We start from the raw sequence: 12,747 nt of genomic DNA on the forward strand, positions 1-12,747 counted from the left end.
AATGAATATAAAACACAAGGTTTATTTAACTAAAGCACTATCATATTCATACTTTTTCAGCTAAAAAAATACTTGTACCTAAGCACCCTCTATCAGATCTGTTTTGGAGTCCCTTGAGAAATGTAAGCCTATCAGACTATTTTTTCTAGTCACATTCTACTAAGGGATAACTGAGAAGCAGATGGTTTAATACTTTCTTCCACATAATTTAGGAAATCAGAGGCAGAAGGAAAAATAATGCCTAGGATTGAGTTGTGACACTTGGGCACTATTCTACATAAGATATGACAGGCACATAAGCATTTTTATTATCATCCGCCAAGTACTCTGAGTGTGCAGAATTCTATACCTAAGATTTCTGGTCATTTTACAACTTTTTCAAGACAGGTTCAAGTGCCATTTCTTCTAATTTTTCTGGCTGGACTGACTGTACCTCCCAACCCCTTGGGGCTCTTGTTTAAATCTCTATAACATCACTAACCACATTTTGTCTTATAAGGGAGAATTTTTAAATGATTGTGTTAATTTCCTGTTTAGATTAGGAGCTTATTAATTTGAGGCAAGCAAATTTTAAAGAATACTATTCACAAATTTACAATGGTTGAAACTATGTATTTGTTCAGTAATTATTATTTTAGAGTAGGCATCAGCAAACTTGTTTTGTAAAAAGCCATATAGTAAATATTTTAGGTTTTGAGGGCTATATGGCCTATGTTGCAACTATTCAACTCTGCCATTGTCACATGAAAGCAGCATAGACAATAAGCTAACAAAAGGACATGGCTGTGGTCCAATAAAACTGCATTTGGTATAAAAATAGGTGGCAGGCTGAGTTTCACTGAGGACCACAGTTTGGCAGCCCCTTTACGAGAGCCTAAGATTTTACTTGAAACACACTGCCGGAGAGATCTTTGTGGCTTTACTATACATTACCACCTCCCAGGTAATTATGGGCAGTAAAAATATCTTTTATTATATGGTATGATGTGAAAAAGTTTCATAAGCACTGCCTTAGAGAAACAACACATGCGCAGGAATACATGCACAAAAATATTCATTTCATCACTGTTTATAATGGTAAGAACTTGAAATAATTTAAATGTCCATCAGTGAAGGAATATATAAATCATGCCACAAATATACAATAAAATACAATAGGTGAGCCTGGCCAGTGTGGCTTAGAGGTTGAGCATCGACCTATGAACCAGGAGGTCACGGTTCAATTCCCAGTCAGGGCACATGCCAAGGTTGCAGGCTCAATCCCCAGTAGAGGTGAAGGAGGCAGCCAATCAATGATTCTCTCTTATCATAGATGTTTCTATCTCTTTCCCTCTCCCTTTCTCTCTGAAATCAATTTTGAAAAAAAAAATATAACAGGTGAATGAATGAAATATCCACTTATTAACCTACAGGGTGATTAAATATTAACATATTTAATAAGTTGGTACCATATTCTTTTTTTAAAAAATATGTTTTATTGACTTTTTTTATGGAGCGGAAGGGAGAGGAATAGAGAGTCAGAAACATCAATGAGAGAGAAACATCGATCAACTGCCTTCTGCACACTCCCCACTGGGTATGTGCCCGCAACCAAGGTACATGCCCTTGACCGGAGTCAAACCTGGGACCCTTGAGTCCGCAGGCCGACACTCTATCCACTGAGCCAAACCGGTCAGGGCTGGTATCATATTCTTAAAAGGCTATCTAACCCTCTGAACTCAAACCAGGAACTAATGACTAGACATTTCCAAAGGATGCAGATGGATTGCCCTATACATTCTAAAATCTCAAATGTAGTGGCCCCATGGTTGCTATGGGCCATAATCTAGAAAAAGGGGACACTGAGTACAATGTATACTTTTGCCAATCCTATGATTGGATATTCTGAACTGCATGGATCAAGATTGGCCAGAGGTACAGCAGAAGCAGCTACTAATCCAGCCTATCCCCCAATTGCTATCCTATTGTACAATTTCAGTAGACACAGCAAGATGGGCAGTGACAGCAGAAAAAGGAAAATACTGGTGATTTACTCTTTTATCTGCTCTTTCCACCATGCCTTAAAATCCCGTTCTAGGCTGGTTTATTCCTAGGCACAACCTAGACATACTATATTCTCCCAGAAAAAAATAGTTTCAAATTTAATACTTAGCCAAAAACTAGAGAGGAGAGGAGCAAGCTACAGTGCTCCAACACTATACGTATTTTGGGTCGCTTACCTAAGTACAATCTCTTTTGGCCTGGCACATGTAGTTCCATCCAGTCAATAGACAGGTACCAGAGGCATGGTCCAAGGCCTTCTGCACTTTTATGTATTTCTAATATTCAGGTCCTTAAGATTTGCTCAAATGCCATTATCAGTATTTTGAAACAATGTCTTCATTGAAGTCCATTCTCCACTTTTAAGCAAGTTACTTGGAGATTAACATATCTTGAGTATGTTCAGGTTCATAAGCATTAATTTTGACAGCTCCCATGGAGTAGAACCTTCACGGGAATTTATTCTTGTTTCTTTTAGTAGTACATACATATTAAAGCTCCAAGACAGCATGTTTTATTCCAAGTCCGTCCCTCCCTCCCTCCCTCCCAAAATCATCATCCTATCACCTTGGAGAGCTAAAGAACTAACTGAAGACTAACTGCTTGTCAGGAGGTTTCTCTCACAGGGGTCAGTGATGGCTCAAGTTAAGAAGGAATCCAGTCCCCCAAACTAGGGAAATGGACAAGTGCCCTTGACAGAAGCATTATCTGGTGCCTTATCAGTCTAGACGCTGGGATTTCTTAAGCAATCTAAATAACACCTAAGAGAAGGGGGAATGACCCTCCTGTGGGCTGAGGAAGCTGGGGAGCTAAAGCTGTCTCTCCGTGGGAGGATGAGCAAAGGAAATGGTTATCTTCAGCTTGTTCCTCTATCATAATTTACCTCTTTTCATTTTACAATTCTGAATGAATTTCACAAAAAAAGCCATCAGGTACTTCCAAGTTTCATTAATGTTGGTTGTAAAGTTTCTCAAAAGAAGCCTGGCTGAAATCCCATTACCCAATTATGCTTTTGTTATTTTGCTCTGTTCCCATAAAACTAAAGTAGTAATAACATACAGGGTGATTTAGAATATTATAAAATTATCTTATTTGTAGAATCATTCTAAACATTCTTGAATGTGATCTATGTGTTGTAAACAATAAGACTTATCAAAATGCTACTGAAAGACTGCATTCTTATTTTTATATACTTTGTTTGAATCAAAAGTCAAATGTGACTGAGCCTCAAAGACTTGCATAGGTGTGTCTCAGGAAAACAGAAAAATCTAAAACATTTAAAGAAGGGAAGGAGGAAACTAGTGATGAATCAGGAGACTACTAGCCTATATTAGAAAAAATATTCTTTATGAAAGAATTTCCTTTGGAAATCATTTATATAGCACCACTAGAATGTTTAAAACACGACTTGATATTTAATAACTCAATGTGTAGCAACTCTTTAAGAAACCCACTTGTAACATAAAAGGTGTATCAGTATTTACAAAAACACTGATAATTTCTGAGGCACGTATTAAAGCTTGAGGCCCAGACATCCCACAGGAAATAAGAGCACCTGAATTATATTATACCAGAAGCCCAGTACACGAATTCGTGCACGGATGGGGTTCCTTAGCCTGGCCGGTGATTGGGGCGATCAGGGCCGTCTCGCCCAGTCCCAATCAAGGCCGGCCGGCTGGAGTTGGAGAAGGGGCCATGGGAGGTTGGCTGGCCGCAGGAGGTTGGCTGTGGGAGTGCACTGACCACCAGGGAGCAGTTCCTGCATTGAGCATCTGCCCCCTGGTGGTCAGTGTGCGTCATAGTGACTGGTCGAACGGTCACTTAGGCTTTTATATATATATAGAAGGCAGCAACTTTAAATAGGTTCTGAAAGGATTTAGAAAACTTTTCAAATGAAATTGTTTCTACTCCATAATCACTTGGATGCTAATTACATATTCCTATTTCCTAAATCATACCTCTTTTTATCTTTAAACTGGTTCTACCAGAACTTTGTGCAAAAAGGGCAGAATATATTGCTAAAAATATTCAATCTTAAGAGATTTTTTTTAAAAACCTACAATTTTTTAAAAATGTTTTTATTGAAATCAGAGAGAGGGAGAGAGAGGGAGAGATAGATAGAAACATCAATGATGAGAATCATCAATTGGCTTCCTCCTACATGACCCCTACTGGGGGATTGAGCTCAAAAGTGGGCATGTGCCCTGATGGAGAATCGAAATGTGACCTCCTGGTTCATGGGTCAATGCTCAACCACTGAGCTACACAGGGCAGGCAAAAAATCTACAACTTAGTAAAAGTGCCTGACATAGCTTACAGAGTAATCGTTGGAGATTTAGACTGGAATACAGGAAAGGTGGATTTTATGTGATTCTTTTATTGCATTTATTGTGCTGTGGTCGAGTGGTTGGCATTGTGTAAATAACCCAGGCCCTGTTGCCATCTGGAGGCTCCCTCAACGTAAAATAAACACTAAAAATTCAATAGAACAGTGCTTCTCAAAGCGTTTTACCGAACACAGATAAAGAACATAAACTGTATGTGAAAATCATCTTAATAGCTTATATACCTGTTAATCATTTTTCCCTTGTGATTAGAGCCCTATAAAAGTGGAAAGGGAGGTAGGTATTGAGTATCATGAGTTTTTTATTTTTTCAGAGCTAAACTGGGGTTCAAAACTATAATTACTGAAGTTTTAAAAGCTAAAAACAATAGAACTGAGATTAAATATGGAAAGTCCAGTGTACTTTTCCCTTCTCTCACATTACCTAAACAGAGAAATCAAGATGTTTCATCAGCATAAGGAATCTAAAATATTACATGCACTTATTTCAAGTTTCTATTAATTAATCACCAAAGGTTGAAAATATTACTGTAAAAATACTACATAGAAGCATATCCATAGCCTATCCTAACTAGCATATTATATCTATAGATTCTAAGGCACATTATCTATCTATCTATCATCTATCTATCTATCTATCTATCTATCTATCTATCTATCTATCCATCCATCCATCCGTCCACCCATCTATCTTGCAATATTATTCAGCCATGAAAAAGAAAGAAAATCCTGCCATTTGTGACAACATAGACAGACCTTGAGGGCATTATTCTAAGTGAAATAAGTCAGAACAGAAAGACTAATACTGTATGATTTCACTTATATGTGGAAGTTAAAAAGTAATAATAATTTCATAGACACAGAGAATAGTTTGGTGGTTGCCAGAGGCAGGGAGGTGCAGGGATTCAGGAAAAGGGAAAAGGTGGTTTAAAGATACAAACTTCCAATTAAAAGATAAGTTCTGGGGATGTAATGTACAGCACGATGACTATAGTTAACAATATTGTATTATAAATTTAAAGTTGCTAAGAGCAAATTTTAAAAATTCTCATTGTAAGAAAAAAATGTGTAACAATGTGAGGGGATGGATTTAACTAAATTTATTGATAGAGTACTATCAATTTACCCATATCTCAATATATGTTAATTGTTCATTCAGCTGCCTGCCTTCCCCCATAGCCTGCTCCTGACAGGACAGGGACTGTGCCTCTCTTCTTCATGCAGCCCAGCACGGTGCCTGGCACATAGCACGTTCTTTTCTAAAATTATTATTTTAAGGCTTCCTCCATATAAAGATTCCAAATAAAACTCTTTGAGCAAAAGCTTTTTAAAATGAGGTATGGAGAAAAAGTAACCGTCCAGTTTAGATAACTAAATATTATAGCAAATGGCAATCTACCTAAACAGGTACTTAAATCAGACACTTCGAGGGCATTAGATTTTATCATATCTACAAACACTGTTTCTTTTACTATTCATTATTTTCATTTAAAAGAAAGTTTTTAAATTAGAACTATCAAACTAAGTAATTCAGTTCAATGTGTTACATATTTATTAAGACAGTGGGAATAAGATGAGAAGGAAATACAAAATAGCCAAAGTGGTTTAATTTCTAATCTAAGTAAATGTTCAAATTTTAGAATGAAAAAAGAAAGCAAAGCAACAGTAGAAAATTAAGTTTAAATGGTTGAGGTTCTCTATTGCCAAATCATCTATTCAAGAGTGTTTTTATCAACTATAAAAGCATTTCGGAAGCTGGTCTTCATACACAGCCTACAACAGTCAATATACTTTAAACAAATTGGTAACTGCTGGAAGATACTTCAAACCATTAAATACCAAGATTCCCATTCTGAATTATCATAAGTAATCTATTAGGAAGAATCACACCTGTTATATATAGTTAGTTTAGGTTTAGGAAACATTTTTGATATAAGAAATTAAATTGTCTAATTTATCAGCAATGTTAGAATAAACATCAATAGATAATGGGAAAGATTATGATAATTTTTAATGGGAAGCATAATTTTTAATATTTTGCTTCACTTAACCAAATTACTATATAGGATATGGTTTCATATACAAATATAAAATAATGAAGAAGAAAAACAGAACTCCATCTTCAAGGTATGATTTAGCTACTAAAATAATCAGATGTGCATACTAATTCCTGTACTGGTGACAGATTTGAACAGGAATTGAACACTAAATTCCACCTGCAGGCACATCATGTCAAGTACGTATGAACAATAATAATTTCATGACAGTTGTGCCAGGGGAAATATCCCAAGATTCTTTGTACAAGTCAGAACAATAACAGATACAACTGATGTATGGTTAACTAAAGAATTAATGTCAAAGACCTTATTAAATTTCATTCTGTTTCTCTAAATCTAGAAATGGGCTAGTTTTTCCAAAAGGTGTATACATAGATAATGTATATAAACAGAAACAGAAGTGGATGGCAAGAAGTGGATAGAACCTTTTAAAGCACTTCATAGAAATTATCCAATTAGCTTTTCTGATCACTTCTGTGAAGTGTCAAGTATCCTATCTAATAAAAGGGTAATATGCAAATTAACCGTCACCCTATCACAAAGATGGCGGTGCCCACAGACACAAGATGGTAGCGCCCAGTCCTCTCAGCCCCGCCGGAATCTCCCAGTCCCACGGGGGCGGCCGCTGAGAGCAGGCAGCGTGAGCGGCCTGACGGAATGCTTGCTTCGTCGCCACGGCGATGAGGCAAGTGTTCCACGCCCAGCCGCAGATGGGCCTCTGGGCAGCAGAGAGCCTCTGGGCAGTGGGTGTGGAGTGGCCAGGCCCTGCATAGAGCTACTGGAGCACAGATTCGTGCTCAGGGCTACTAGTTATCTGATATTTTCCAAAGGAGGCAAAAAGAAACAAAGGAACTAAAGTTACCATTTTGCCAATGACATGGCTCCTTATTCCACATCTAGTGTTTTAACTTGTGAAAAAAAGATGGTCAGCTCAGTGAGAAATTATATTAACTGAAATCTCTCAGCCTTTTGAAAAGTTTGACTTCCCACAAAATGTGAGTGCAGAGAGTCTATTGTCTTTCTCAGCATTTCACCTAATAACTTAGTTCAGTATTTTCCACACTGTAGGCACTCAATGTGTATTTGTTCAATGAATAAAGGCTATTAATGATAGCTAACAATTACTAGAGCTCATATATCAGGTGCTGTGTTAAGTACATCACATGTATTATTATATTTACTCCTACAACAACTCAAAGGGGTAAGTAAATTATTACTTTTCATTTTACTGATGAGAACTAAGGTCTAGGTTAAGTAATTTGCTCAAAATTACAAAATGATAAAGGCAGTATTTTTAACAAAGGTAGCCCAATTTTAGACCTTGTTTAAAGATCACCATTGTAGAAATAGACTTGCAATAAGAAACTACATATTCTATTACCTCTAGAACTTAGGAGAGAAATTTCTTATTGATCTTTATATCTCTTATAATGCCTAATATAGTACCTTAATCACACTATTTGTTATCAAATGTTTCCTGAATAAAATGTAAAATTGCATAATCAAATTAGGCCTCACTGTCCTCAACTGTAAAACAGAGATAAAGGTGCCTCACTGGTTCACAAAGTTTAGTCCCTGGGTCTGGCAACTTTGTCAGAAATGCAAATTCTCAGGCCCCATCCAGACCTACTGTTTTAACAAGCCTTCCAGGTGAGTCTCAGGCATGCTGAAGTTTTAAGACCTCAGGTTAATGTTACTTACAAGATAATGATGAGAATTAACGGAAGTCAATAGTGTGGAATCACTCTGAAAAGTGAAAGGTATATCACCACCACCATCATCATCATCATCATCATAAGAGTAAATTGCATTCCTTGAATAAGCTTAGTGATTTTGCTAAATCCAGATGAAATAAACATGAAAAATGAAATAGATCATGAAACACTTTTAAAATAAAATATTGTTCTAGATTTTATCTGGATAATGTACAGCATTCATGGATCCAGAGAAAAAGATGACTATGAGCCATGAAGTTGTACAAAGAAATCTGATGATCTGGTTATGTGGCAGTTCAACCCAGAGAAGCTGACGTGCTGCACACGGGCTTCTTACCTGACCAGTGTCCTGTGGAGATGCCATATCGGTCTGTGCAGGTCTCACTTACAGGTCTAAACACAGTTTCCCACCCACCAGTAGCATAACGCCAATTCTGAGACTCCAAGATCAGTGTTCGCTCGGTGCCATATGCAATCATGAAGCAGTAGACCACATGATGGAGTTGACAGCCATAGCCACAGCCTTTGTTGATATTACACACTAGCTTCTTGGCTTTGCTGCAGTCCTTGGGATTCTGTAAGGGAGAAAGAGAAATCAAGGTGAAGATAAGCTGTATATAGCAACTTCTCTTCAGAGATGACAAGTACATAACTCATATAAGCCAGGACTGATCCAGTATATTTTATAAGGCAAAGAATCGAGCTTTAAAGATCACATTTCAAAGAATCTACTGATTATTTTATGTGCACACGTAGGGAGATGGCAGTGAAAAAGAACAGTTACTTGGGAAACACCACAAAACAAACGTGAAATTAAGCAGTAACATTTAAACGAATACTATTTTCACTTCTCTATCATGCAGAACATGCAAGTGTGATCATCTCTGAACTCAAAGCTGCGTACACTGAGATATTTATGAAGGAAGTAAGACAGTTCATTTATTTCAGCTGCAATTCAGCATTCTGAGCTTATCTTCCCTGATGAAATTGAAGTCATTTTAAAGGAAAAATTATAATATACCTACTAATTATACCTATCTCCAGAGTTCTAGATGTCATGAACAAAATCATTATGGAAGTAAAGCCACTGAGTAAAAGGATATCTGAGTTCAACAATTATAAAATATCAGTCATGGGACTTAAAAAACACACCAATTTTGATAGTTACTAGTAATTTTCACAATAAAATGCAGAACATGTTCTATATTAACTGTCTTGAGAATGTGGTATGCCACTTTTTAATTAGGAGATTCATTTACCTATTTTTATATTTGCTCTTAGGTGAATAGAAAGTGCATTAATCATATAAGCCAGGACTGATGCAGTATATTTTATAAAGCAAAGAATCCAGCTTTATCTGGATAATGTACACTTAATATTATCTAACAGTAGGTAAAATGGTCTTAGCTAATTCGAGAATTTCTTTTTTCCATTCTAATATATTAATTCTGCTGTAATTCATATGAGATGCTGCTAAACATCCCTAAGCATCTTAGGTCTTTAAATAAAAATTGTTTTGACAAGGACTCCTTAGCCTGAGAAGTTTTTGAAGCTGTTTTGTCTGAAAGGAAGGAGAAAGAATGGGTTCCTTCAGGAACAGAATCTTCTCTCCCACACATCAAGAAGCAAAGTAACTAGTTCTCAATTTATATGAGCCTTGAATAAAGCAGTCAACAAATCACAAATCTATCACTGTTTTCTAAGGATATTATCTGTTTTGTCAAGAAGAGATCCCTAGAAACAAAGACTAAGACAGCGAGGCTATAAAATGTTTCTGAAGGAAAAGCTGAGAAGGGAATATGCAACAGTTACTTTCAGAAGAGGTTATTTTTCACATTCCAACGTGCCATGCAGGCTAGCCTTTTTCTATCAAAGCAGAACCTATACCAGCGATTTTTAACATTTTTCATCTCATGGCACACGTAAACTAATTACTAACATTCTGCAGCACACCAAAAAATATATGTTTTTTGGCAGATCTGAAAAAAAAAGTATAATTTTGATTCATTCATACCATCTGGCTATTGTTGTGTTGGCTGTTGTCACTTTTTAAATTTGACAATCTACTAGTATGTGGTATGTAAAACTGAAACTCATGAACACAGACAACAGTGTGATGGGTACCAGAGGGAAGGGGCTAGTTTTTGTCAGTTACCACTGACCCTGGTTGATGTCTGCCAAAAACTTGAAAGCATGTCTCATTCATAAGCAAGAATATATAGAAGGAGTGACTTGACTTGAGGTGGTGAACACACAATACAATATACAGATAGCATATTATAGAATCATACACCTGAAACCTATAATAAAAATAATATAATTTTATTAACCAACTAGTGGCCCGGTGCATGAAATTTGTGCACATTAAAAGGGGATTAATTAGAGGAAATATTTTAATATTGCTATTTGGCCTTTCTCTATAATACAAATGTCAGAGATGAAAGAAAATTAGTAAAATGTATCTGAAAATCTTCCTCCTGTCAGTCTGGGGTGCACACGGGACCCAGAGTCCAGTCCCCGCCCACTCGCAGCCCCTCAAAAATCACATGAGACCCAGACCCAGCCAGCCCCACTCGCATTGGGAGAGATCCAGACCCAGCCAGCCCCACTCGCATTGGGAGAGATCCAGACCCAGCTGGCCCCACCCTTGTCAAGTCCTGCTGGGTGGGGTGGGGGCCACGGCCTCAGGTCCCCTGGCCCAGTGCCAGGCAGGGGGTGCAGCCTCAGGGCCCCTGTCAAGCCCCGCAGGGTGGGGGGCGCAGCCTCAGGTCCCCCGTCAAGCCCTGCCGGGCGGGGGGCACAGCCTCAGGTTCCTCAGCATACCCTTAGGTCCCCCGGTCCGGTGCCAGCTGGAGGGGCACAGCCTCAGGTCCCCCAAAACACACTCAGGTCCCCCGGCCTGGTGCCAAGCAGGGGGCACAGCCTCAGGGCCCCCATCAGGCCCCACCTGGTGGGGGGTGCAGCCTCAGGTGCCCTGTCAAGCCCCGCTGGGCAGGGGTCACAGCCTCAGGTCACCTGGCCTGGGGCTGGGGGAGCAGCCTCAGGTCCCCTGGCCCAGCACCGGGGGTGGGGGGGGGGCACACCTTGAGGTCCCCCATCAAGCCCTGCCAAGCGGGGGGCGCAGCCTGAGGTCCCCCGGTCTGGCGCCAGGGCAGGGGGCGTGGCGTGAGGTCCCCTGGCCTGGCGCCGGGGCAGGGGGCATGACCTGAAGTCCCCTGTCAAGCCCCACCGGGTGGGGGGTGCAGCCTGAGGTCCCCTGCCCCGGCCCAGTGCCACGCAGCCTCAGGTCCCTGCTGATTGCTCGTTAAGGCTCATTACAGGAACTCGGCCTCCACTGTGGGTGTAGCCATCTTGTGTTACGGAAACCCTGCCTCCACTGCGGGTGCAGCCATCTTTGTGACAGCGTATGATGGTCAATTTGCATATCCCCTCTTTATTAGATAGGATGTAACCCCAATAAGTCAATAAAAAGGAAAAAAAAAATATACAGAAGGGCCTCAATACTAAAAGAAGTTTTAAAGATGCTTTAATAGGGTAGCTATTTTTTATAAAATCTGTTTTTGTTTCTAGTGTGTCTAATGCACACTCCTTTTTATATTTCTCTACCAGTTATGCAAGAACGCAGGCATATTGTTTTGTTCTATATTGTGATTCTTTTTATCTTTCCCCTCCCTTGCCTTTTATGGCACTCCCTCCTCTCTCTCTGTCTCTGTCTCTCTGTCTCTCTCTCTGTCTCTCTCTCTCTCTGTCTCTCTCTCTCTGTCTCTCTCTCTCTTTCTGTCTCTCTCTCTCTCTCTCTCACTCACACACACACACACACACACACACACACACACACACACACAATTGTTATGTGCATAGATTACAATATAGTCCTTTTAAAAGGAGGATCACTAGGAAGTAATTCTTATTTGGGAGTGAAAGAAGGAAAAATACAGATTAAAAATGTAACCCCCACTTTAGTCCACTGGGAGAGAATCTCACTGGTTTTTCTCTTCTTCTGCCTTGAGTTTTTTCATTCACTGACCAGGGTAAACTTTTGCTCATTTAATAAATATTTATTAAACACTTAATATATACAAGGAAACATGGGACATGATAATCCAATAGAATAAGAAATCATATGTATCAATAACTACAATAATAGACTATTTGAATGTTTTGAAATTGTGATAAATAAGAAATTAAGGAACAGTAGGGACTTCCATTGGGGGAAAAATCACTTTCAGGTGGACTGTAAATAGTTATGAATAAAACTGCATTTATGCTAAACCTTGAAAGATATAATTTATTGTGTTTATAAAATGTTAAGAAAAAAGTACTATTTTCATTAGTCAATGGAAGTCCATATTGTAAAAAATAATTGTGAAGAGCAAAGTAAAACTATGAACTTTATAAATCATATTTATAATGTGGGATTTTTGTATATAGGGTCTTCTTAAAGTCAGACTCCTCAAAAGGCACATACATTCTTGCTCCTTGCAAGGTGATGACTATTAAAGTTTTAAAAATATGAGGCAAATTTGTCAAACTTGGGACAGCATGCTCTAGTTAAAGAACTTTGCAAAGAGAGGCTTGAGAGACAGTTTTC

General features: G+C 38.6%; 1 protein-coding gene across 2 annotated transcripts in view; it reads right to left on the minus strand.

Annotated features, from left to right (window-relative positions):
* FUT8 (fucosyltransferase 8) overlaps positions 1-12,747 on the minus strand; it is a 214,005-nt gene that overhangs the window by 38,725 nt on the left and 162,533 nt on the right. For both annotated transcript variants that reach the window (XM_028141574.2, XM_028141569.2), the window contains exon 8: positions 8,494-8,731. In XM_028141574.2, the coding sequence (XP_027997375.1) occupies positions 8,494-8,731 (238 nt within the window). The remainder of the gene's footprint in view (positions 1-8,493; positions 8,732-12,747) is intronic.

Source organism: Eptesicus fuscus, chromosome 5 (assembly GCF_027574615.1).
Source record: "Eptesicus fuscus isolate TK198812 chromosome 5, DD_ASM_mEF_20220401, whole genome shotgun sequence".
Classification (NCBI taxonomy): domain Eukaryota; kingdom Metazoa; phylum Chordata; class Mammalia; order Chiroptera; family Vespertilionidae; genus Eptesicus; species Eptesicus fuscus.